This window comes from Capricornis sumatraensis, chromosome 15 (assembly GCF_032405125.1).
Source record: "Capricornis sumatraensis isolate serow.1 chromosome 15, serow.2, whole genome shotgun sequence".
Taxonomy (NCBI): domain Eukaryota; kingdom Metazoa; phylum Chordata; class Mammalia; order Artiodactyla; family Bovidae; genus Capricornis; species Capricornis sumatraensis.
This window is the reverse complement of record NC_091083.1, coordinates 20,975,305-21,002,877: the sequence shown is the minus strand read 5'-3', so window position 1 is coordinate 21,002,877 and position 27,573 is coordinate 20,975,305. Positions and strand designations below refer to the sequence as shown.

At 37.5% G+C, this 27,573-nt stretch overlaps 1 protein-coding gene across 3 annotated transcripts; it reads right to left on the bottom strand.

The window, feature by feature from the left end:
- Positions 1-470: 470 nt before the first annotated feature.
- Positions 471-27,396, bottom strand: LOC138091605 (protein adenylyltransferase SelO-like). Of its 3 annotated transcripts, none has more exons than XM_068987516.1 (19): positions 27,055-27,396; positions 23,813-23,931; positions 23,053-23,181; positions 21,402-21,466; positions 21,258-21,314; positions 21,067-21,165; positions 20,379-20,446; positions 19,389-19,476; positions 16,664-16,733; positions 15,851-15,923; positions 14,304-14,387; positions 13,375-13,504; positions 12,338-12,382; positions 12,160-12,241; positions 11,962-12,054; positions 8,727-8,806; positions 7,656-7,699; positions 3,454-3,533; positions 471-718 (listed from the first exon to the last, which is right to left on the bottom strand). In XM_068987516.1, exons 1-19 carry the CDS (start codon positions 27,359-27,361, stop codon positions 596-598), a joined length of 1,836 nt encoding a protein of 611 aa, XP_068843617.1. In that variant the 5' UTR covers positions 27,362-27,396; the 3' UTR covers positions 471-595. The 3 variants fall into 3 exon arrangements, with proteins under 3 accessions (XP_068843617.1, XP_068843618.1, XP_068843619.1); XM_068987517.1 differs by having other exon boundaries at positions 19,389-19,470; XM_068987518.1 differs by lacking the exons at positions 19,389-19,476; positions 20,379-20,446.
- Positions 27,397-27,573: the final 177 nt, after the last annotated feature.

The window sequence follows — 27,573 nt, the reverse complement described above, 5'->3', positions numbered from 1 at the left end:
TTATGTCAGAATTCCTTTAAAATACTTGGGGATATGTAAATTCTACTTCAGTGAAAACAATAACTAGAAATGGAAAGTGTGTAAGGGTATAAATGAAGCAAGACTAATCATGCATTGATAATAAATTTGTTGAATGGTAAATCAGGTTCTTTAAACTGTTCTCTTTATTTTGGTAAATGATTGAACATTACCATAGTAGACAAAAAAAAGCTTGAGTATGATTAAATTATATTATTTGATATAACCCAAATTTCTAGGTACATGGTGTTAGGTTGCTAGTTTTAGAAAAAACTTATTCATTAAAAGATTGTCATAAGGTTTATTTTAGTTATTGAGAATAACTCAGGTGGTTTATTATTTATTAAATTTATTAATTAAAACAAAAATGATCACAAAGATGTTCCAGAGAATAGGCCAAGTTTATTTGGTTAAAAAAAATATTTCTATACATTACCATTATTATAGAGTCCAGTATTGTCAAGAAAATGTAGGTGGTCATTAAGAATTTATCAAAAAAAAAAAAAAGAATTTATCAAATAAATTGTTCTATCCTGGGTTTGATGACAGACGTATTCCTTAATTGATTTGCCCCAAATTAAGATGAGCAGCTAACCCTGAGATCTCTGGCCCAGGAAGGAGTTGGGGAGGAATAGCCTGCTCTCTCAGCTGCAGAATGCTTCTGGAAAGGATGGCGGAGAACTTGCTGGAGGAGGTGGACCTGGGAAGCAATTTAAACTAGATAAATACAGATTCTCTTACTAGGCCCCTTATGAATTTTCTAAATTTTCGAAACAACTAGGTAAATTTTAAATGTATATGAAGCCGCTTAAACATTTTCTGTCTCATTACAACTTCAACTATGGCTGTTACTTAACATTTCTGTTGTTCCACAGGAAGTTCCTTAGGTACTTTTTTTTTGCTAAAACAGGAGAGTGAATATGTACAGTGTCATGAAGAGTATGCATATATCCTCATCATTTCTTAATTCCTTCACAGCATTAAGAGAATTATAATTTTCTAAAATATTTATAAAAATAAGAGGATGTCAGTGATTTACACTATTTCCAGATCAAGGGTATGGATTCCAACTGACGCTGCTTCCTCATTTGCAATTTTGCCCTGTGATGTAAACTGAGGAATCAAAGAACTCACCTCTTTCAACAATAAATTCTGGGATCGAAATGTGTTTCATTTAGTTATAAAATAATTAAGTCATGGGGATATACAGTATGGTGACTATAGTTAATAATACTGTACTGTATTTGAAAGTTGCTAAGAGAATCTCAAAAAAAGGCTCTCAAAAGTCCTTATCACAAGAAAAAAAAATGTAGCTATGTATGTGGACGGATGTCAGTGAGACTTAATGTGGTAAGCATTTCACAAAATACACAAGTATCAGATCATTAGGCTCTATACCTGAAATAAACAAAATGTTACATGCCAACTATACCTCAATTTAAAAAGTATGGATAACCTATATTAAACCTATCTAATCTCACCTGCTAGTTTAAAAGCTCCCTGAATATATTTTATAGTTTTCCACAGCACCTTGCAGAGAGTGGATTCTCAAGAAATGTTTGATGCAGAAAGGTAAACACAAGAGGTATGTGTCAAGGGTAATAGGTCTAAAGGCTTGACAAAATCTTTTTCCTGCAATGAGAATTTAACCCTTGGTTAACTTTCTGGGTCTGTTCCCTAATAACCTGCTAAGTGGTTTGTCCACTGTATCACCATACAACATGGCTCATGACTGACAAATAACACTTGGCCTGGGGGAACTGTGAACACACCGGAGAGAACGCCGGGCTTCCTTTAGTGTGAGGACTCGTGGGATGAGGCAGGTCTCTTGCGGGGCTACTGGAAACTATGCCCGTGGAGCTGTTACAGGAGCCACTGGTTTGTGTGCAACACACAGCTTTCCAGCCAGGGCCACCCCTGCGTCTTCCCAGTGTGGATCGTGTCCTCCTGCACCTGCGCCTTACGCTGTCCCTGTCTGCCTGTGTGGACCCTGCAAGAACTGCCAAGGAGGAACTGGATGGTGCCTGCTGGTAAGCTGTGTTTCTGTCCTATGTCTTTCTGAATCAAGTGGGGCCAAGAGCAGCCTGTAATAGTCTTAGGAAGATGAATGTTCACTTGAACCTAGGAAGACATCTCCCCTCCCACGGTGGACACTGCATCCTTACTTAAATATAATTTTGAGGAGAGAGAAAAGAGAGAGTGAACAAAAGAGAGGGAAGGAAGGCAAAGCAAGCCAACAAAACACCTTGTTAAACACTGTTTAGTTCCTCAGCTTAGACTGATTTATCTAAAGATAACACCGACAACTCCTTTCTCTTTGTTTTTCCCTAATACTCTAAGAAGGTTACACTTTAAAATATTTTATTTTCTAAGATGAAAACCTGGATTTTGTTAGGCTAACTGAACTACTGAAATGAAAAGTTAATGCAAGCTCCACACTAGAAATGGCAAGAACAGTTTCTCTGTCATGCCCGCTCTGGTGAGTTGTGGTGACTACACAGTACGCTGTGATGAAGAAGATTCTGAGGCTGTGACCCATGTGGGACAGAAGAGGGCCGTGATCATCAATAATGCCTGCAGGACTGAAGAGGGACAGCACGAGTGCCAGGACCATTCCTCTTCTAAAAAATACATTGTGTGTAATGCATTTTTAAACAGTTAGGAGATATTTGAGACATAGAAGGTATACAGAATAATAAAAACAAACACCTGTGTGCCCTCTACTCAGCTTCAGAAATAAAATGCTTCCCGCATGGCTGAAGCCCTGAGTATCCTGCCCTAACCCAAACTTCCTCCTTGTTGCTAAGCAATCACCGGCCAAAGGTGATGTTATCATCTCTCTTCATTTTTGTTACTTTTATTATATATGGATGTATCCTAAAAACATATGATTTTACATGTGTTACATGAAATTGGGGTGGTGACACTCTGTATGTATTCCTTTGCTTATTTTGCTAATATACGTGAGAGTCATCCAAGCTGAAGAGTGTAGATGGTGCCTTCATCTTCACGGATGTCAAGACTCATTTCGGTGGACCCAGGTTGCTAGAGCTGTGGAAGCCTGGTGAAAACAAAGCCTAACCCCCTTTGGAGAGATGCTCATATCAGGCTTCACCAGATTTCTGAGACTAAAATCCAAAACCCCCCAGTGTGAACAGTGAATAGCAGAACCAGACCCTCGGGAGTTCAAATAATGTAGGTATGTGATATCAAATGAATATTTAAATTTTTAAACACATTAAAGAATAAATTTTGAAATACAAGAAAATGCTCCACTGATTTTAAAAAAAGAAAGAGACCAGGCAGTGAGAATTCTGAGAAGCTAGTGCTAGCAATGATGTGGTTTATGGTTTAGTAAGTCTGCAAAGAAAAAAAAAAAATGTGTTTAAAAGATGATACATTTAAAAATAAGTCCAGGAAAGTCAATGACCTTACCTCTGAAAAATCGTTCCTTTCTGCTTTTTGCACTGCGGATTCTGCCATCCAGTTCTTCAGCACGTATCTAGGATTAACAGCTTAAACAAAGAGGGAGAGGTGCATCGTGGAACAGTGATTACTAAGTCACACAGGCCATATGAAATCACCACTGAAATGAGATGACCTTTAAGAACTTTGCTGGAAGGCCCAAATGAGAGCAATGATCAGCTTCAGTCAGTTCTGATTGTTTACAAACAATGTACAGCATTCTGACCTTGTGGCACAGAAAAAACTTTGTTTAGCATTATGAGCAATATTATGGTTTATCTTTTCAGTGTTTCATCCATTTGGTTTTTCACCATGTTCGGTTCTCTAAGCATTTTATACAGTGCAGAGTAAGTAGCAATTCATCCTGTAGCCCACGTGAAAAGGCAAAAATTTCTTGCTTTTAACATTTTCAAACAGAATTAAGGTCTGACTCTAAGACTATGTAATGCTGATGTTGCCAAAGGCAAACAGGACAGGTTACATGCAAGCAAAACTCTGTAAGTTTATAGTTTTTACAGTAACCATGCATTTTTCATACTAAAAAGTATTATAATACTGGGACATTGCAGAAACTATGTCTTTATTTGAGATGAACTTTTTCCAAAATAATTTATCAAGTGGGTGGACAGGAGGCAAGTTTATCCCCAGTGGCATAATAGGAATTCAGACAGGACTCCCGATATCACCATTTAGTGATTCTCAACAGCATTCTTCTGAGTTACTTGAATGGACAGAATATACAAATTCCATTTCGACTTGGTTTTAAAGATCTGCCAAGACATGCCAGATAATCTAATATACAACTTCTAAAACAGAACTTCCCTGTGACCCAAGTAATCCTATTAAACATTCAAAAGCATTATTTATATTATGGAAAATTAGAAGCAACATGCTGCTGCTGCTGCTAAGTCACTTCAGTCGTGTCCAACCCTCAGCCACCCCACGGACTGCAGCCTTCCAGGATCCTCCATCCATAGGATTTTCCAGGCAAGAGTACTGGAGTGGGCTGCCATTGCCTTCTCCGAGAAGCAACATAAATACCTATCAATAGGGGACTAAGTGAAACAACAAACTGCCAACATCCACTGAATCATCAAAAAAGCAAGAGAGTTCCAGAAAAACACCTATTCCTGCTTTATTGACTATGCCAAAGCCTTTTGACTGGGTGGATCACAATAAACTGGAAAATTCTGAAAGAGATGGGAATACCAGACCACCTGACCTGCCTCTGAAGAAACCTGTATGCAGGTCAGGAAGCAACAGTTAGAACTGGACATGGAACAACAGACTGATTCCAAATAGGAAAAGAAGTTCATCAAGGCTATATATTGTCACCCTGCTTATTTAACTTATATGCAGAGTACATCATGAGAAATGCTGGGCTGGATGAAGCACAAGCTGGAATCAAGATTGCCAGGAAAAATATCAATAACCTCAGATATGCAGATGACACCACCCTTATGGCAGAAAGTGAAGAAGTTAAAGAGAAGAATGAAAAATTTGGCTTAAAAAGCTCAACATTCAGAAAACTAAAATCATGGCATCCAGTCCCATCACTTCATGGCAAATAGATGGGGAAACAGTGGCTGACTTTATTTTTCTGGGCTCCAAAATCACTGCAGATGGTGACTACAGCCATGAAATTAAAAGATGCTTACTCCTTGGAAAGAAAGTTATGACCAACCTAGACAGCATATTAAAAAGCAGAGACATTACTTTGTCAACAAAGGTCCGTCTAGTTCAGGCTATGGTTTTTCCAGTGGTCATGTATGGATGTGAGAGTTGGACTATAAAGAAAGCTGAGCACCAAAGAATAGATGCTTTTGAACTGTGGTGTTGGAGAAAACTCTTGAGAGTCCCTTGGACTGTAAGGAGATCCAACCAGTCCATCCTAAAGGAGATCAGTCCTGGGTGTTCATTGGTAGGACTGATGTTGAAGCTGAAACTCCAATACTTTGGCCATCTGATGTGAAGAGCTGACTCATTTGAAAAGACCCTGATTCTGGGAAAGATTGAGGGCAGGAGGAGAAGGGGACAATAGAGGATGAGATGGTTGGATGGCATCACTGACTCAATGGACATGGGTTTGGGTGGACTCCGGGAGTTGGTGATGGACAGGGAGGCCCGGCCGTGCTGCGGTTCATGGGGTTGCAAAGAGTCGGACATGACTGAGCGACTGAACTGAACTGAACTGAACTGAAACAATACACACCCTTTCAAAGATATGTTATGCAGTCACTAAAACTGTTACATTATAAAGGATGAAGTAAGAAAAATGTTTATTTTTAGTTAAAAAAGCTCTAAAATTATACCATAATATGATTACTACAATATTTTCTCATAATCAATACACACAGAAAAAGACAGACCAGAAGGAAATGCATCAAAGAGTGACTAGCAGTTGTGTTTGAGTGATGGGAGTCTTTATTTTTTCTACAAATTTGCATTTTCCAAATTTTAAAGAATTCATAAAAAAAAAATTCATAGAGAACTCTTTTAAAATAAGAACACATACATACAATGAATATATACAGTCCTTAGATGAAAAAGAAATTGGCATGCAAGGAAAATTGTGGAAGAAGTCAGCTTAGGCAGAGGGAGTAGAGTCACCCAATTTAAAGTCTACACTTTATAGAAACCTGGCAATGGGATGCTGTTAAAATATACTGGGACTTGCAGCTGCAAACAGAAGTAGCTTGGATCAAATGCTACACATGCAAACTATTTGAAATCAGAAAATTGTAGATCTGCTTATAGAATTCTTTGAAGAGCTGCCTAATTCCATACATTTTTAAAATCTGGTCTGGAACTTGACCATTGCTCATTGTGGAAATGAAGAGTACACTGTTCAGCACTCATTATTTCTTTTACTCAAAGCTGCAGCCTTGAATTCACTTAAATATCTTTCATTTTACCATCTCATCTATCCTGTCATGACCAAACAAATCCAAATCCTAAAGTCAGTTCAGTTGCTCAGTCATGTTCAACTCTGTGAACCGCAGCACGCCAGGCCTCCTTGTCAGGCATGATATTTTCTTCTTTCAATTTCTTTTTTTTTCTCTTAATTGCTGAGAGTATCCATATTGAGCTGCCCTATAAATTTTGTATGACTGCATCAATGTACATAAGTGGCTGGCAACTGAACCCATGCTGAGCCCCAAATAGGTTATTCACTTCCTTGTAAAAACTCCACTTGCTTTTATTTCTACAGTGATGTCCTGAGTCAAGAAGCAATCTCATCCATTAACTTAACGTGGGATATTAGCATCCCCTTATTTCATCCACATGGATCAGCCGCCCTGATGATACCAATTTATTACTAGCTCTCAAGAGTCCTCAGCAAGGCAAGAGAACTCCAGGACTTGAGTCCTTCTGTCTTAACTTATTTGATCTGTTAGACCCCACAGTGCAGAAAGAACTACCTTCCATTTTTTTCTTCTATTTCTTTTACCAAGCATGATGTTGCATGGTAAACTGAAAGCTCCATCATTTAGTGGATGTGTATTAAGGCCCAGGCACTGTAACAAGATAACTTACAAGTATTATTACTCACGATTACAACATTCCTACAAAATATGCCCCCTTTACAAATAGCTGAGAGCCTTGAAACTTTATATTATGCAGCAAAAAAAGTGGCAAGATGAGATTCATCTGTCAGATTCTAAAACTCATGTTCTTTCTGCCATAAACCACATCATCTTCCTTGTCTCTCCACCATCTTTGAAGACCATATTATTTAAACATCAATCAGCAAATGTATTGAAAGCAGGGTTATCATACTCAAACTAAAAGTCACCTGCTGAAACCAGAAAGGCTACTGTTTGACACTTCAACTCCATGAAAATATACTCATCTAAAGTTACTATCAGTTCAGTTCAGTTCAGTCGCTCAGTCGTGTCCGACTCTGCGACCTCATGAATCGCAGCACGCCAGGCCTCCCTGTCCATCACCAACTCCCGGAGTTCACTCAGATTCACGTCCATCGAGTCAGTGATGCCATCCAGCCATCTCATCCTCTGTCGTCCCCTTCTCCTCCTGCCCCCCAATCCCTCCCAGCATCAGAGTCTTTTCCAACAAATTTAGTTCCCTCAAGTAATTACTTCCAGGTTTCAAAACCTATCACTTTTATATAAAAATCTTTAAAGATGAAAAAAATCAAAAGGATTACTTACCTGTCATTCTTTTTCTTCTTTCAGAATCTGAGTCACTGATGTTACTAAAAAATGAACAAAACAAAGGACAAAATTAATCACTGTCTCCCCAAATCATATCTTTTTTCCAAAAGGGTGAATATTATTTCACAAGACAAATATTGAAAAAGTTTTAATTGCACTGAATCAGTACCTGGAAGGAAGACAGAAAATACTGCTTGATTAAACAATACATGAAATAATGCCTTATTTAGTTATTTGTGCTGTGCTGTGCTTAGTCACTCAACTGTGTCCTACTCTTTGCAACCCCGTGGTCTTGTAGCCCGCCAGGCTCCTCTGTGCGTGGGATTCTCCAGGCAAGAATACTGGAGTGGGTTGCCATGCCCTTTTCCAGGGGATCTTCCCAACCCAGGGACTGAACCCAGGTCTCCCACACTGCCCACAAATTTTTTGTTGTGTGAGCCACCAGGGAAGCTCATTTAGTTATTTGAGATAAGCCCAAAAGTTTCATTTTTACTAACTGAAAAAAATAATTTTGTCTTAAAAAAAGAATTTAAACTCCCTGGCACCTGTTTTTATCTTAAACACAGTTTTCTGAAAATAACTTGCTCTTTGTTACTCACGGTCAGCTTTATGAAAACCCTCAGCTGTCATTAAACTGTGAAAGGGTCTTTGCTCCTGTGCATGCTGTGGTCTCCCTCTTCAGCTGTTTCGTGTCCCACCTACAACTTCATACTCTTTCCTGTTTGTTGCTTCTGATTCATTGTGACGGGTATGAAGCGGAGTAACTTTTGACAATTGTATAGGATGTGAGGACAGTTAACAGACACTGGATGAAAGCCTGGGGCGCTCTCTCTCTCCAGAGCCAAGGCTTTGAGGGGGTGGGTCCTTGGGCGGTGTTAACAGAGTTGAGGTGAACAGAAGGGTGCTCTCTGTGTGGGTGAGATGTTAGCGTACATGCCTCATGCAGAGCAGACTTCTGGGGAGTTAGAAGGAAATGTTGGAAAATGGAAAGGAAGTGAGGAGTCTGATGGGTTGATGATGCTAAAGTAACACATTACATGCTCTTTCAAGAAGATTAGGTTACTCTACCTCTTTAGTCTCGAAAGGTACTGGGACACCCAGGCAGGAAAGAGTTTGTGCTTTGAGATCATTTTCAGTGCCCAGAATTCCTAGAAGAAAATACAGTAATAGACTGCTTATTTTAACTGTATTTCCTTAAATTGTATGTTCCAATATTAATAATTTATAACATCCAGATTTCTTTAAAGGTTCTCTATTTCAAGCAGAAACAGTAAAAAGGAACAGTGTTTTCCTTTTCTTTATATAACATTCAACTTAAATTCTAATTCATGGAAATCCATGTCATGGAATGATTTAAGAGAAATAAAAAAATATAGAGTTCTTATAAATAGACATTACATGTGAATACTTATCAAAACCCTTCCTTTAAATAGGGAACTTGCTTAATTTATAATTTATTTTCAAAATTTAATTTGTAACTATTTTATTTAGTTATCTATTAATTCATTATGTCAACTATGTGCTAGGAACTATGTTAGTTGGGAAGGATATAAAAATTAATAAGACATAGCCTCTGCTTTTAAAAAGGAAAATGTATAAACAAATAATTCAGTGCCATTTTAGAAGTGTTATAGAAATATACATAATGGTTAAAGGAACAGAAATAAGCAATTAGCTCTAGCTAAGTGTTACGGGGTTGAAAAAGTTTCAAATTCAGAAGACACAGAAATGAACTATTAAAATAAATAAAGGCGTTATGATCTCCTCTCCTAGATTTTCCAAATATTCAGTAATTTAAATATTAACACTTGTCAAGAACTTGTTCAGATCACGTTAACATTACTTTGTCTCAGTTTTCTACACATTTAATGATAATTAGTTCTGATAGGCAAATCATTTCTAATTTTAAAATTATACCCAAGATGCTTAATAGTTACATTTTGCTGAATAAGTAGACATTCTTTATTCAAATCACTCCTAAAAACATAATTTATGGCTATTTCACTCCTGTGAGAACTATATATATATATATATATATATAAAATTTATGTGTGTATATATATATGTATAATTTCTTTAGTTAATAGAAAAGATCATAAAATATAGTGAAGAAACTGAAATTTTTAAAAATATGGCTATGTTTTTATCTGAAAATAATAAAAACAATGAATATAAAAGATTCATACCCTATAAATATAGATCTATATATAAATAGATCTAAATATATATAGATCTATATTTATAAAAATTTATAATAAGTAGGAGTCTTCTGGTTAGTTCAGTTCAGTTCAGTTCCTCAGTTGTGTCCGACTCTTTGCAACCCCATGGATAGCAAGATGCCAGGCTTCCCTGTCCATCACCAACTCCCAGAGTTTACTCAAACTCATGTCCATCATTCAGGTGATGCCATCCAACCATCTCATCCTCTGTCGTCCCCTTCTCCTCCTGCCTTCAATCTTCCCCAGCATCAGGGTCTTTTCCAATGAGTTGGTTCTTCGCATCCAAGTATTGGCGCTTCAGCTTCAACATCAGTCCTTCCAATGAACACCCAGGACTGATCTCCTTTAGGATAGACTGGTTGGATCTCCTAGCAGTCCAAGGGACTCTCAAAAGTCTTCTCCAACACCACAGTTCAAAAGCATCAATTCTTCAGTGCTCAGCTTTCTTCACAGTCCAACTCTCGCATCCATACATGACCACTGGAAAAACCATAGCCTTGACTAGATGGAACTTTGTTGGCAAAGTAGTCTCTGCTTTTGAATATGCTATCTAGGTAGGTCATAACTTTTCCTCCAAGGAGCAAGCGTCTTTTAATTTCATGGCTGCAGTCACCATTTGCAGTGATTTTGGAGCCCAAAAAGATAAAGTCTGTCACTGTTTCCATTGTTCCCCCATCTATTTGCCATGAAGTGATGGGACCAGATGCCGTGATCTTAGTTTTCCGAATGTTGAGCTTTAAGCCAACTTTTTCACTCTCCTCTTTCACTTTCATCAAGAGGCTCTTTAGTTCCTCTTCACTTTCTGCCATAAGGGTGGTGTCATCTGCATATCTGAGGTTACTGATATTTCCCCTGGCAATCTTGATTCCAGCTTGTGCTTCATCCAGCCTGGCGTTTCTCATGCTGTACTCTGCATATAAGTTAAATAAGCAGGGTGACAATGTACAGCCTTGACGTACTCCTTTTCCTATTTGGAACCAGTCTGTTGTTCCGTGTCCAGTTCTAACTGTTGCTTCTTGACCTGCATACAGATTTCCCAGGAGGCAGGTCAGGTGGTCTGGTATTCCCATCTCTTTCAGAATTTTTCAGTTTGTTGTGATCCACACAGTCAAAGGCTTTGGCGTAGTCAACAAAGCAGAAGTAGATGTTTTTTTGGAACTCTCTTGCTTTTTTGATGATCCAGCAGATGTTGGCAATCTGATCTCTGGTTCCTCTGTCTTTTCTAAATCTAGCTTGAACATCTGGAAGTTCTTGGTTCACATACTGTTGAAGCCTTGCTTGAGAATTTTGAGCATTACTTCTGGTTAATATCCATATTATTCCATAAACACAATGGATTAGTATTGAAATAAAAAGATGACACATATTCTTAAAACTAAATTAAGAACATCCACTTTGATTAACCGTTCAGTAGTTTCTTTAAAAATAAAACATACATTTACTAAACAACCCAGCACTTCTACTCCTCATATATACCCAAGAGAAATGAAAACATGTTCACACAAAAACTTGTATATGAATGTTCACAGCAGTATTTATTCACAATAGCCAGAAAATGGAAATGATCCTAATGTCCATCAACTAGTAACTGGATAAACAGAACGTGGTCTATCCTTATAAGGGAGTTATAAAGTAATAAACAGGAAATAATGTTTTAAGATCTACTTAAGAGATCTTAAAAGTAATAAAGAGGAAAGAACCACTGATACAGGTTACGACATGGGTGAACTTCAAAAATATGCTAAATGAAGAAGCCAGATACTAAAGTCTACATATCATATGATTCCATTTACAGAGAATGTCTAGAAAGGGAAATCTTAAGAGACAGAAAGAAGATTAGTAGTTGCTTGAGGACAGAAGCAGAAGAAAGGGATTCACTGCAAATGGGCACAAAGGATCTTTTAGAGTGATGGAATTGGTCTAAAATTGAACTGTGGCATAGCTGCAAAAATCTGCACATTATTTAAGAATCATTGAATTGTACATTTAAAATGAGTGGAATTTTAGGGTATGTAAATTATGCCTTAACAAACCTGTTAAAGAAAAGTGAGTTAAGAAAAAAGCCAAAAAGTGTGAATAAATACCTGAGAAATGACTAGTTCCTGTAATTGGCTTTGAGTGATCTCACTGAGCTGCCGAAATGTCATGGTAAAGTCAGCTTCTGTCTTTTCCATGAGCTAATGAAAATAATTACATTTAGCAACCTCAGTCATTCCAAGAACATACAGTGTATTCAGTCAAATGTTAATCAGGAAAAAAAGATAAAATGATAATAAACTCACATGTAAGAGAAATGCAATTAAATCATCATCACCCTCGCTTTTTCCAAGTAATCCCAATTTGGCTTTGAACAGTTCTCTAAATCTAAAAGGAAAAATGCCAATTCGTTATTAAAATTCTATTTTAAGAATTGCCCTCAAACCAAGCAGGATGCTTTAATATGTGTTCAAACAAACAAACCTTGTATAATAAAGAACGGGATACTCCTTAAGAATCTGAGTGGCACTGTAGGGAGAAAAAACGAGAGCATAGGTAAACCTTAATTTAATATTCACATTCTTGAATTACATTTTATGTGAACAAAGTGAACCGTCTCATATATTAAATAGTGTTCGATTAAGTTTACTGATTCTATTTTAGTGATTTAATTATATATCATATCTTAGAGAAAATTGTCCATATAAATTTACTGTCTCAAAGATTTGAAGACAGTACAGGTCAAGTCATGTCACTCCTGAAATTTCACTATATACAGTTAGCTTAGAGGATAAATGTTAATATGCCTCCATAATATCAAAAGAATTTGGTGTATTTTAAAACTTATCTTAGACCCAAACAATGCATTAGATACCTCACCCAGTACGATGACATTTTATTTGCCTGAATGGGATGGAGGGGAAAATAATGCGCAAATAGACGTCTAGTGAGGGAAAATATCTGAAAAACTTGTTCTCTTTTAACAGTAGAGAAAGTGGCAGAGAAGGAAGGTAACTGTGGGGGTGGGAAATGTAGTAATTTCCAAATCAGAGGGGGTGGGTGGGGGAGGAGTGAGTGAGTTGCTCAAATCATTAAAAGGTAAGGAAAGTAGGGGAAAGCCAAAGATAATGCACAACGTAAAACAGAAGGAATAAAATATATCAATTATTATAATCAGTGTGAATAGCCTATATATGTCTGTTACATAAGAAGCCCGACTACTTAGAAATTCAGGAAAACAGTAATAAATAACCTTTGGATCAAAGAAGAAATAAACTATGATTTCACAACACTGAAAAAACAATAAATAGGAGAACACTTTATCCTTATACTATGGAAAAAGGCCAACACTGTACCCTCCCCCAGAATATATATATATATATAAACATATATATAGTTTGGAAGCCTTCATTATTAAATATTAAAGATTGTTTTTAAAATGTTTCTTGGTTTTAAAAAGGTGATCACTATACAGATATATTTTCACACTGATTTAATTAGTAGTTTTTAGATTTACTCACAGCTGCTTTTGCCTAGGATTCAATAATGGGTTTATCGCTTGTAACAACTTGTTTAAATTAAACATCCCAATATTGGCCTGATTTCCTATTTTATATCTTCTTTCATCATCAGATGTGTTTGGTACAAAATCTGTTTAGAACAAAAATACAACAATGATGACATTGTTACAATGATGACAATGAGTTTACAATGATGACAACTATAATAGTTCTCTCTTCATTTTTAAGTTTACATTTAAACTTAATGAATTTATATTTATTAGATAAAAACATTTCTGACATTTAAACATTTAACTCAAGAGTAATGTAAATACTTAATACCCATGCTCATGAAAACCTTTTAAAATGTGAATATTTGCCTAGTAGAGGCACACGTTTCTAACCTACAAGAATTTCCAGGTTATCACATGTACTTCACACTCCAACTCAACAGCATGTTCCCCCACCCTGATTCTATAACAGATTAGTAAAGGGGAGGTTAAGTTATTTGACCAAAGGCACAGATTAAGGATCGATCAGATGCCAGAGCTCAGACTCATGTCTGTCTGACAACAAAGGCCCTTCCTCCCTTCATGGCATCTTCTGTTAATAAGTAATTTTTTGGCCTTCTGTTTTGTGTTTTTGCCACTCCTAGGGGCTTGCAGGATCTTAGTTCCCAGACCAGGGATTGAACCTGTGCCCTTGGCAGTGAAAGCTCGGAGTCCTAATCTCTGGACCACCCATGGATGGGAATTCCCATCTCTGAGGACTCAATATTATCTCCCTGTGGCACCTGGAAGATTGAATAGCACATAACACAACTGTTTAATCAATGAACCCAATTCTTTCTACTACCTCAGCACTGTGTTAGCCATAATGATTTATCTAAAATAAACCAGTGATATTTTTTCTTTAGTGAAATAAAGAATATACATATAAATCATACATACCTGGATTATAGGCCTCCATAAAACCAAATGGACCATAGTCAATTGTAATGGATAACAAACTGAAGTTATCAGTATTACAAACGCCTAACAACAACAAAATGCCAAAAGCATGATAATAAAATAATAAAGCATTTTTAACTGTATAAAACTATATAGAATAGGAAAGGTCATGAAGATCCATTTGTTTTAGAAATGAAACAAAATTAGTTTATCAGTTGAAAGTTTAACTGGTGAAGTCAAGTAGCTTAATATATATTAAAACTGTATTTTAAAATTAAATTTAGCCTTTTGTTGTATACTTCCCCTCCCCAAAGATTTCAAATACTACAAGAACAAAAGCGCCAAGAAATAAAAGTTCCTCTCATTTGTCCTGAATTTCTAGCATTTATTTGAAAATATATGTAGTTTAGAATGCAACTGAGACTACTAAAGAAGTAACATTAATTTTTAAAGGTTGTGAGAGTGGGGGAAAGGGAAAAATATCCATATTGGTACATATCTATATACCCCATAACTAACAGTCCTTAGCTGCAGACAACCAGCAGAGTGGGGAGGGAGTGTGACCTCCTAGGGGAGGGGGTCATGGCAGAGTGTGGGGAAGGAGGGAGGCTGGGCGTGTATACATCAGCCTAACGTAGGAGAATTGGACATGGTGGCAGCAGTGTCCAGGGTAGACGGTTTCACCCTTTTTCAGAGCAGGATGACTCAGCTTGTCAAAGTGTTCAGTATATATATACTCTCTAATCCAGCCATTCCACTTTTAGGAGTTTATCCTCAGAAACTCACCTTCAAATACAGCTGCACGGTGGTCACTGCAGCACAGTTTGTATAAGCAAAAACTCTGAAACACCTCTCTGCTCACCGCCCCAACCCATCCCAAGTGAGACATAGTGAGTATGTAATTAAGGCAGAGTTCAAGAGGTTTTGCAACGTGAGGACCCTCTTTGGTATTTAGCCAGAGATCTTAGTATATATATGATTTGCTTTTCAGTATTCTCAGTTCAGGCAGATATTCCTTCCAGTGTAACCTCACACAGTGAATGGCTTACAACACACACAAGCCAGCCCTGTTTTTATAGATGTATGAATACCATCCAAAAAAAGTCTAGAAGAATTGAGATGAAATCGTTATTAATGATCTTGGAAGATCAAGAATATCCTGGAAGACAGAACTCACAGGCACTTCTGTATATTTTAAATTCTTTACCATAAGCAGATAGTGCTTTTATGATTAAGATTTTTTAAAAAAAAAGCTTTTAAAAGACCTAATGTAATATATACTCACAAGGTTAAAAAGCTTTACAGGTAACAACACCCCCATCAAAGCAAAAATGCTTATTCTATTTTGTGTATCTGTTCCATTCAAAATCATTTTAAACATGAGAGAATTGTTTCTCTTTTGCTAAAAACAAATTCATATATTATAAATGTTATTTCTGCTCACTGGTGGGAATATTTTAAAATACATACAAAAAAGAAGTCTTCTGGCTTTAACATATTAATTCTACTTTCTTATCAGAAGACTGAAACATCAGTAGATAACTTACCATGAGCAAAACCAACAGACATCCACAAGGCAATGAGCTGTGCCGTCTCAAACACCACAATAGAAAAAAAATCCTAAAATAAAATTTAGAAGATTTTCAGATTTCTCAGTAGTGTATATGCTTTTAGGATCTTTCTGTTTCCAGCATGGGAAGATCCCCTCAAAGGTGGGCCAAAAGATGATTAAAGGGATGGAAATTAGTACGTGTTAAGAAAACAATGGAAGAACATAGAATTATTGACCTAGAAATAACATATAAAAGGGGCAGGCACAGTATTATGATCAGATTTTCTCCATGCACAGTAAGAAAAGGAAAAACATTAGAATTCAGCACAAAGGAGTTAAATGTAAACAAAATGAGTTATTAAACTTTGAAATAAGTCACCAAGAAAAATAATGGAATTTCTTTCTCTGTGGCTGTTAAAAAGGTTATGCAGATCAAAAAATTTCCATAAGAATAGAAAATTGCATTTGCTTATGATGTATGTATTTTTTTTTACAACCACTACTATAGAAATATCTATATATCAAACGTGAGAAAAGAATATATGTGACCAAGTTACAAAAAACAACATATGTAATTAGGATGTAGTCACATCTGTTCTCTTTTTCTAGATATCTTTCAAACAGAACAACTTCTTTATCCAAGTCTTGTTTACGAGGTAGTTCATTATCTTTTCCTTTCACAACATGTTCAAAGTGCTCTACGTTTCCCTTTTTAACTTTAGTTTTTTAAGCACTAGGTTGTAATCACTGAGGGTGGCCAGCCAATAGAGAAAAAGAGTATTGCCCTTTGTTTTAAAAAAAAACTTACCACGTATCTGTTAGGTTCCTTGACATCTACTAAAGGGAAGTACTCCTGTATGATGAAGTCTAATAACATCCTAGAGATAAGGGGAGATAGCCATCAGTGTTCCTCAGAATACAGTATCGAATATCAATCATCTCAGTCTACTCCTGACATTCATGAATTCATTAGAATGCATGCTTATCGTTTTAAAAAATAAAATAAGATTTTACGCCCAGCCACAGAGAAACATTTCCTCAATGCCAATCACAACTGGAAATATGTTTCTAAGATCATATTAGATGCCATCTTATTATGATGCAACTCAGATTGGTTCAACAAGAGAATCTCCAAGTGCTAGGAAAAAGAATGACAAAACCCAAACCCAGACATTAAAGAGCATAGATTCTATTGGGGAGAAAAACATCTAAAGAAATAATGACCTCACTGTCTAATACATGGATTCATAGTTAGTCAGTTAGTTCAGTTGCTTAGTCGTGTCCGACTCTTTGCGACCCCATGAATTGAAATATATAAAAAGGACAAAGATATCAGAGCAAGAAATGATTATTTATGTGTAGAAGGTCATGTAAAGTTTCACAAATAAGGTTTCAAAGAAGCTGGTCAGTGTTTGAGTTAAAATACTGGAGTTGTGTGTCACGCTCCATTCCCTGCTTTGACTGCTCTGCTTAGTCAACTACTAGTTTCTTGCGTTGGATGAGAGAGAATCCTGAAAAAAGTCTGGGGACGGCAGATATGATTTGGGAATTATTAAAACCCATTCAAAACAATAGGAGTGGATTAGAGTTTATTTACAGTGGATCAGAGACCTGTTTCAGGCCCTTGGGAAACAAAATGGAATATATACATGGTCGCGGTAGCCAACATGGGCATTTTCAGGATAAACTGGTCACCAGTATAGGTCAAATGTCAGAGAGAGAAGTGAAATAATTTAACTGAAGTGCAACCACCAGATGGAACGGTTTCAGTGATCTGGTAGATCTGAGTGGAATGACCACCCCCCAGAAAAATGAGAAGTTTGAAACAGCGCCCTTTGAGAGGAGACTCCTCTCTCAATAAGCTCGGATGACCCTTAGTTCAGTGTTGTTGCTGTTCAGTCACTAAGTCTAGTCTGACTCTTGAGACACCATGGACTGAGGCGTGCCAGGCTCCCCTGTCCTGCACTGTCTCTTGGGGTTTGCTCAAATTCATGTTCACCAAGTCAGTGCTGCTATCTAACCATCTCCTCCTCTCCTGTCCCCTTCTTTTGCCTTCAATCTTTCCCAGCATCAGGTTCTTTTCCAATGAGTCAGTTCTTTGAATCAGGTGGCCAGAGTATTGGAGCTTCAGCTTCAGTCCTTCCAATGAATATTCAGGACTGATTTCCTTTAGGATTGATATGGTTTGATCTCCTTGCTGTCCAAAGGGCTGTCAAGAGTCTTCTCCAGCACCACTGAGTCCAGTAAACACTTGCTAAAGAGACTTGGGAGAAGAGTCATGACAACGGTGATGACTTCTCTGCTCTTCTCTCTCCCCATACTCTTCGTGGACCAGGAATTTGGACTTAAACTTACTAAGCTGATAACTTCCCTGATAGCTCAGTTGGTAAAGAATTTGCCTGCAATGAAGGAGACCCTGGTTTTCAATTCCTGGGTTGAGAAAATTCGCTGGAGAGGGGATAGGCTACCCACTCCAGTATTCTTGGGCTTCCCTTGTGGATCAGCTGGTAAAGAATCTGCCTGCAATGCAAGAGCCCTGGGTTCAATACTTGGATTGGGAAGATCCCCTGAAGAAGGGAAAGGCTACCCACTCCAGTATTCTGGCCTGGAGAAGTCCATGGACTCTATAGTCCATGGGGTTGCAAAGAGTTGGACACAACTAAGCGACTTTCACTTTCACTTTCAAGCTGAAAACTACAATGAGGATTCATGATCCAAATGATTCTAGTTCGTCCTAGAGAATTTTCTTATATTATTTCTAGTGGCTTTTTAAAACTGTATGATCTTAACAAATGGAAACAGAATTCTTCTTAAAGGAGGAAATGTTTTTGTTTGAAGAAACATCCTGCTAAGTCAGCTTTGAGGAAGACAGAGTTTTGTGAGTGCTGATTCCGCAGGCCCCAAGACATTGGAGTTTGGTGGAAGCTATGCTGCATGACACAAGGGGAAGAGCTTTTGATCTTTTGAGGGAATTGTTCTTCTGTCTTACCTGAAGAAATCTTCGGTAAGATTTGTTCATAAATGCTTTGTGCAGTTTCAGTCTGCTGTTTGTTTGCTTTCGCCCTGTTGAAGGGACTGGGTCAACCCAGTATGAAACAGGCATCACACACATGTCAAAACTGGAGTCCAGGAAAGAAGACACATGAACCAGAGCACTCATCCTGGGAACCCCAGATGTTGGAGGAGAGCTCTGGAACCTCGTGAGGCTGCAGAATTCAGGAGTTCGAGTTGCTTCCACCTGGTGTCTGGGTGGCACAGAGGCCCTCAGTTCCAACTGGGCTTCATACTAGATAAAAACACTCCTTGAGAAGAGGGTCTACTGAGTCTAAACACATCTTTTTCAGCCTCCTAAAAACCCATATGGTGGTAGACACACAACATATCTAATAGATGTTAAAAATATTTATAAATTGAAATTTGAGGTCTTACTTACAAGAAAACCAAAAATATTTTAACTTCACAGGACATAAACAAGCATTTCTTTCCACTGTCTTCTATCATTTAAAAAAAAACCAAAAAACTGGTTTTCTAACCTTAGTAAATCCAGTTCACCATAATGAGTCAAAATTTCCAACGATCCAATTCTAAACCAGGATTTTGCAACACGCAGCACTACTGCACCTGGAAAAGAAACATTTATTTTAGCATAAACTATTTTAAACTGTGCAAATACAGCATAACATGCTCTTCTTAAAAATGAAATTATTTTAATTAAAAATAGTGATTGAATTTATCAGAAAAACAATTAATTTACATCCTACAAAGGGCCAAGGCTTTTATCTCTTTCTTTAACTAATAAAGCATGTAAGGCTGTCAGCTGTTCTCAATAGCTCTGCTTTATAAGTAGTTAAATATGTTTATTATTGGTTTTCAGGTCTCCTCCCTCGCCAGAGATTTAGAGACAGGTTTCCCTCACTCCTTCTCTTTTTACTGCTCTGCGGCACTTTCTGATTTTTTACTTCTGACCTACTAACAGCTGAGGGGAAAGGTAACCAAACTTACCGCAAGTAAACAGGAAGTAAGAGCAATTGGGGGTGGGGGGGCGTCTTCTGGGAAGGAAGTGTATGAATGTTGGTGCACTGGCTTTGTGAGGTCTTAGGATGCTTTGCATTGGTTGCCCATGAATTTCCCATGTTCACTTCCCAGATGTTTTGCTATTTCAAAAGGATGGCTCAGTGATATAAGCATATGAGAAAGGATATTCTACTATAATATCATAATGCTGAACTTACATCATGACAATCCACAGGTCATGTTTTTGATCTTTTGTTTTTTAGTATTTTAAAGTCTTTACTGAATTTGTTACAATATTGCTTTCTATATTTTGGCTTTTTGGCTGCAAGGCATGAGGGATCCTAGCTCCCCGACTAGGGATTGAACCTGCACCCCTTGCACTGGAAAGCGAAATCTTAACCAGTAAATCATCAGGGAAGTCCCCACAGGCCATGATGAGATGCCCAATATCTGTTATTCCCAAAGAAGTTAGTCTGATTTTATGTTAGTATTCTAGGAACTGTAATTACCTCGTTCTTTTGCAAGGTTTCCATTGTAGAATTGATCTCTCCATACCACATCATCACTCACAACCAGACTGAAAGGTAAGAGAACCATCCAAGTTATACTTTTAACTGCTAGCAAGCTGTCAAGAAGTTATAAGCTATACCTATTTATGTATGGATGTGAGAGCCGGGCCATAAAGAAAGCTGAGCACTGAAGAATTGATCCCTTTGAACTGTGATGTTGGAGAAGACTCTTGAGAGTCCCTTGTACTGTAAGGAGATCCAACCAGTCCATCCTAAAGGAAATCAGTCCTGAATATTCATTGGAAGGACTGATGCTGAAGCTGAAGCTCCAATACTTTGGCCACCTGATGCGGAGAGCTGACTCATTGGAAAAGACCCTGATGCTGGGAAAGGTTGAAGGCAGGAGGAGACAGGGGTGACAGAGGATGAGATGGTTGGATGGCATCACCAACTCAATGGACATGAGTTTGAGCAAGCTCTGGGAGTTGGTGACGGACAAGGAAGCCTGGTGTGCTGCAGTACATGGGGTCACAAAGAGTCAGACACGACTGACCATCTGAACTGAACTGAAAACTGTAAGAAATAATGAGAAGTCACGCTCTTGGGGGTTTATCTGCTCACTTCATTGATGTGTTTCTGAAGCTAATGTGACGCAGTCCTGAAAGTTAGCTTACAGGAAAGGAATTACCTCGCAGCTCTGCTGGTGGGAATTCCGAGATAATGCAGAGCTTCACTACACAGAAATTCTCTCACAGAGGAACGAAGGATGGCTCTGCCATCGCCATTTCTATGGGTAAAACGATAAAAAAGATTTTCAGTTATAATTCAGATAACATTAATTTTTACTTAGATGACTAAAATTAAAAAAAAAAAATGTACCGGGAGTATGGAGTCTTTCCTGAGCCTTTTAATTGGAGCTCCCATTTTTCACCTTGCCTTAGGGAAAAAAAACAACAACTAAATATTAGAAGATTTGTGTTAATATTTAGCAGAAAAGCTATTCTACAAGAAAACATGCAGTACCTGTTCATGTAAATTCCAATAAGATGGGCTCTTCCATCCCCAAGTTGATCTGCCCATATCCCAAACTAAAAGGGAAAAGAGAAAATTATTCATGTTTATTAAACTTTAAAGTGTTTACTGTAATCTTATATTCAAAGTTACTTTGTCAAATGATACTGGAACAGTGCATTTTTAAGATTATAATAATCAACAACCTGAATAAAGGTGAAAATAAAATTCAATCCATAAGTCAAATTCATTTTAAAATTATAAATTTAAGACATATAATTAATTTCTTTGTCATTTTATAGCTGAGCTCAAGCTTGTTTGGTAGAATACTGACAACTGACCTATTTAATTCCAGAACATAAACTAGGAACAATTGTCGGTAGAAAATTTACCTGTACTATACATACACAATATAAAACCAGGAACATACCGTACCTGGAGAAAACTGCTTTTGAATGGACATGATTAACTGTTTCCAGACTTTTGCATTAAGATTTGTTTGTGGTTGTTCAACTCCCAGCTATGCCACTTACTAGCTGTGGAAATTTGTTTGAGTAACTTAATCTCAGTGAGACTGACTTTTCACTTACATAAAATGGGAAAACCCTTTCCAGATTGTTGTAAGAATGAATGTTAATATATGAAAAATGCACTATGTCCAACGCACCAAGTGCTCAAAAGATGGTAATTATTATTATTGCTAATGGTTACTTGCTAAGGTAAAGATCACTCTATTTTCTCAAACTCACAAGAAAGTCAGCAATTTCAACAGTTGGTTCTGTTTCCTCCTTTTTTAAAAAAAAATCAGTCAGATTCCACACCTTGAACTTGCTTCAACATCTTGCTTTACTTCTAGAAGACAACATTAGATATAAAGCAACATCTTTGCTTTATTTCTAATTGCTTTTGCATGTACAACATCCCCAATTAATCCCGATTTAATTTCTACTAGTTTCTGTTAAAAGCAGTTCTAAAACTTTGCTTTACAGCTATTCTGGCAAAATTGTCTTCTATTTGTCCTTCTGAGGCTTTTATACTGATGCATCATGTGAACTGACTTTGCTGAAATCTCTTGCCAAGAACTCCACAGAATGAGTGTTTTTGCAGTAATTCACAGAGCTATTATATTGTGCTGCCTCAGTTTCCTCAGTTGCATCAGAGAAACTTAGGAAATGATATCAGCTAATCCATATAAACATTTCATGACACATTCCTCTAGAAACATCTTGGTGAAGTTTCCATATACTAATATTAGAGAAATTAATGCAAGGAGAAGGAAATGGCATCCCAGTCCAGTGTTCTTGCTGGGAGAATCCCATGGACGGAGAAGCCTGATGGGCTATAGTTCATGGGGTCACAGAGAGTCGGACATGACTGAAGTAACTTAGCAGGCACACACTTCTGTAATGGGATAGCATTTCCACCAGCTGCTTATATTTGCATAAGGAAGTGATACTGGTGCTATTTTTTAAATTAATTAATTAATTTGGCTGTGCCAGGTCTTAGGCACTCGGGATATTCAATGTGTTGTGGCATGCAGAATCTTTTAGTTGTGGCGTGTGGGATCTAGTTCCCTGAGAAAGCTTGGAACCCGGGCCCCCTGCATTGGGAGTGCTGAGTTTTAGCCCCTGGACCACCAGGAGAGTCCTGGTACTATTCTTACCTGGTGGCCGCCATATCTGTGAGCCAATGGAATGGATCCAAATACTATCTTTCCACCACTTACAAGCTGGATGAAATCATCTGTTTCTGAGACAGATACATCAAGGTCCAAAATATCTTCTAGCACTTCCTGAGGCAGGGGAAAAAAAAAAAAAAAAAGAACTTCTTGCAAACTTAAGTAATCCTTTAATAGTTTTTGAGAAAATAAACTTTATGGAAGAAGGAAAATTAAAAGAATAAACTTCTTACAAAATTAGATTAGTATCTTCCCAGAAGAGATGTACCATACTTTCTAGGATTATTTATGCTACTTGGGAAAATTAGTCCTATTAGATAGTTCTACAATTTTTGTGGATTTATTATTCATGGTAAAATAATATTCTTCCCAGCACATATTATTTCAAGGAAGTAGAAAAAAGTAAATGTCCTATTTTTTTAAATCTCAAATTCATTTATATCTTGAGAGAACAATTTAGAATTTGTTATTAGAGCCCCTTTCTAAGAATTTAACTCATTTACCTCTTTTTTTTTCACACAAAAGTGTGTTTTCCTTGTAAGATAATTTTAAAATGAAACTGAGTACCAGTCCCAGGAATAATTATTCAAAAGTGATTTCTAAGAATGACATTCTCCAAGTTATAAAGTTTAAACACAAATCATTTATCAATAGACTAACAAGTTAACTCCAAAATATGTTACTAATTTTTAGACAAAATTATAGTGAGTTAAGTATTTGTGTTGTGGAAAAAGTAAAGCCTAACCTTTGAAACTGCTACAAGACGTACTCTTGATTGGAAAGGAGTGGGGAAGGCAACTGAAAAAACACAGTTTTTCACTTTACGCACATAATTTTCTTTAACAGGATCAGTTGGCAACACAGCTGATTAAAAAAAAAAAGACCTTTTTAATGTTCTCATTTGTTGCATATACAGCATTAATAATCCTTAGAAAGGCTACAGTTCTTCAAGAAAATCGACTTGAACTACTATTTTGTTCACACTTTGCTATTTAAAGCTATCCCATTATTTTCAACCATTTTCTGATTCCAATCTCAGTGAGAAACTTCAAAACATTTGATACATGCCTGTTCACAATGCTAGAAATTTAACAATTGCCTCTAAAGAGATATGTTTCATAAGGTCCATATACTGAAGTACATAGTTTAAAAGCTGTAAAGGAAAAAGGAGAGCTTTGAACATGTTTACTTTTAAGTATAATTCTTAAAACCTTAATGTTCTCCTAATCTAAAGCAATTAAAACAAAAATATAAAAGAGGACTAGGTGTATTACTAAAAGATATAAGAAACACAAAAGTCTATGTTTCTGGATAAAGATATTATCAAGTTACCACTGACACTAAATTATTTACCAAACATAATGGAAATCCAATCAAAATCCAGTAGAATTTCTTTTTTGAACAAAGGGTAAATATAGGAAAATAAAGACATTTTTTAAAATAAGAGAGATAGGAACTTCCTTATCATTTTAAAACTTATAAAAATATTGCTATCCCCAAAATAGATGCAAAAATCAATGGGACGCCAAAAGCACAGAAAAAGTAATGTAAGAGGTCCTTGTATAATGAAAATGATCATTTTGAATCTGTGGAGAAAGGTGGCAACAGGTTGATTTGCTAAACTGTTTGCAATAATTCCTATTGATTCCACCCAAGCCTAGGTGAACTAAATATCAGTTATAATAGAAACAAGAGAATTCTCATATCTCCTCCATGGGAGTAAAAAACAGGCAAATGTGGGTCAGATTTAGGTCTTCATAGTTTTCCCTAAGTACATGGCGAATAAGGCAACATCATGGGGAATTATCCACCAATGAAACCTCTGATTAGTAGTGAAAGTGAAAAGTGAAAGTGAAGTTGCTCAGTGGTGTCTGACTCTTTGCGACCCCATGGAAACCAGGTTCCTCCGTCTGTGGGATTTTCTAGGAAAGAGTACTGGAGTGGGTTGCCATTTCCTTCTCCAGGCGTAGTAGATGATCCAATAGCTTGTTTTCTTCTCTCTAGGAGAGCCACTGTGTGGAAACAGACTAAATTATATAATAAAGGCATTTTCTTTTACGGTGCTATACAACAAGTATACGACGTTTAACTGATAGCTATGATTTTGTACTGATGGACTCATACTTTGGCAAGGTAGTTCATCAGCTAATACCTGTGGTCACTGACCATGGAACAAAAAAGACTTTCACAGGCAATCAGTCCTCACCCTTGTTACATTTAGCCAACTCATCAGTCAGAGACCAAGACCCCAGCAAAAATTCCAAATATATGCTAACTCTTTATCTTAACGTTTTGGAGAAATTGGTAACAGAAGTAACAGTATCGTTTCAATTCTTCAGAATTCAGTGGGGCCTTGGAATATGAAATGCAGAAAAATGGCTAACCTTTCAGTGCAACCATGTTTGAACTGCTTCTCTCACTAAATGTTCTTATCAGTTATATTGATAATTTTATCAGTTATTGAATAACCTCAAAATGAGGTACTTCTATGCAGTACTATGAAACAAGATATGGTTAATACATATATATGTATAATCCTTCCTTGGCTGTAAAACCTAGTCCTACCTAGTGTTATGAACAGTATCTTCATGATGGAAATGTAGCCAATTCTGCAATATCAGGATAACTTTGAAAATGTTTTTAGCAATCCATTTATTCCATTTTTATCAGTATTGCTAGTTGTTTCTCTTAAGGGTAGTGAAAAAGACTGCACAAAACTAGTCTGTTCTTTGGCAGTTAATTGCTGGGCATAAACCAGTGTGTTAACTTCCTAGACTCATGCTTGACTTAGTGGGGTCAAAAGAACTACTTTGTATTCTTTGGGTGTCCAGTTGGTGGGTTATTGTTCATCAGAAGTTTAGTTATAGTGTTGGCGGCCTTGACTAATTTCGGCTGTTTTCCCTACTGAGCCTTGCCATTACTACATCTTTGGAATAGCCAGGTTGTTGTTTTAATCTGGCAAAGGATGTCTCAATGAAAACGGCTTAACAGAATCATGCAGAATCCTGTTCTACCAACTGTGTGAGCTTGGGCAAGACACTTAATTCCTCTACATCTGTCTCCCTATCTAGAAAAAAAGGGTAAACGACACTATTTGAAGTCACAGGATTGTTACAAGTTCAAGAGTTTACTGCAACTCTATTTTGGCAAATTCTACCTGTTGGATATTTCTTAATATGTAAACTTAAATCAAGATAAGCCACCAGGTGCATAGTAACAACCTTAATCTAAAGCACCTGGCACATCTTTTACATAATTTCAAGACTGGAGTGGAGGAACACCTGGATAAAATGGACATTAAAATTTTTTTTTAATTCTTTTATTCAGTTGAAGAAACACTTTTAAGATAAATCTAAAAATACTGTGCTCAGCTATATGGGTACTTATGTTTTTTTAAGTGCAAAATGCATGGGTGAGAACAAGAAAAAAATATCAGAGAATCACAGTTGTCTGCTTCCTGGTCTACACAGGAGTTATTTTTTGTTTCTTTTTGAGGACGGAGGAAGTTTCTATTTTTGTATCCCTGATGCTTACGGTCTCTGATCAGCTTTGTGCGTTTATGTGCTTGTGTTGAATGATTAATTATATCACAGCTTCTGTTATAAAGGCTCAGACGGTAAGGAATCTGCCTATGCTTGAGACCTGGGTTCGATCCCTGGATGGGGAAGATCCTCAGGAGAAAAGAATGGCTACCCACTCCAGTATTCTTGCCTGGAGAATTCCATGGACAGAAGAACCTGGAGGTCTACAGTCCAAAGACGCCCTGTTAGTACCATGACAAGAATAGATGTGGACATAGGATTAAGGAAAGGACTTTCTAACCCTTCTCGGGTATTAGTCTTGTCCGTTCTCCAGTATCCCCTGGTCTGTTTACAAGTAGCTTCAACATTATCAAATAGGAAACAACTCCACACAGCTCAGTACACCCATGCGCGGGACTCACACATCCAGATGTGAGCAAGACCGCCAAACTAGACCACGCTATACCTATGAGGTTTTCAGAGGAGAGAGTCCAGAAGTCGAGAGAGGAGACTAGTCTGGCTCCTCTTTCACAATAGCCCTGCTCGGGGTTTGACCTGTTCCTGGAAAGGTGCAAAAGGTTGGCATTTCCTTGAAAGCTAGGTCGCCATAAGGAGCCGACAACGGCGTGGCAGGTGACGCCCAAGAGAAGCAGCGGCGGTAACTGGAGCCTCCAAATTAGGCAGCAAAACGGGAACTCGATCCTCTGCGTCCTATTCCCGCCTAAAAACGCAGAAGGAAAGTTAAGGACTGTTTGTCGGGCGCCCTGTAGCATTTTTTCCGCCAGGGGTAGATTGTGGCGGTGACTGCCGGAGGCACGAGCTGGACGGGGTCGGGAGAGGCCGCTTCCCAGGAGGAAGGTCCCGCTGGCTCCCCCTGGCCTGGCGGCCGGCGGAGGTACGAAGGGTCCAGCCGTCGCGGAGTAACCTTTGTGGCCGCTCCTCCAGCTCTCCAGCTAGAACGTCCTCCATCGGAAGAGCAAAGGGG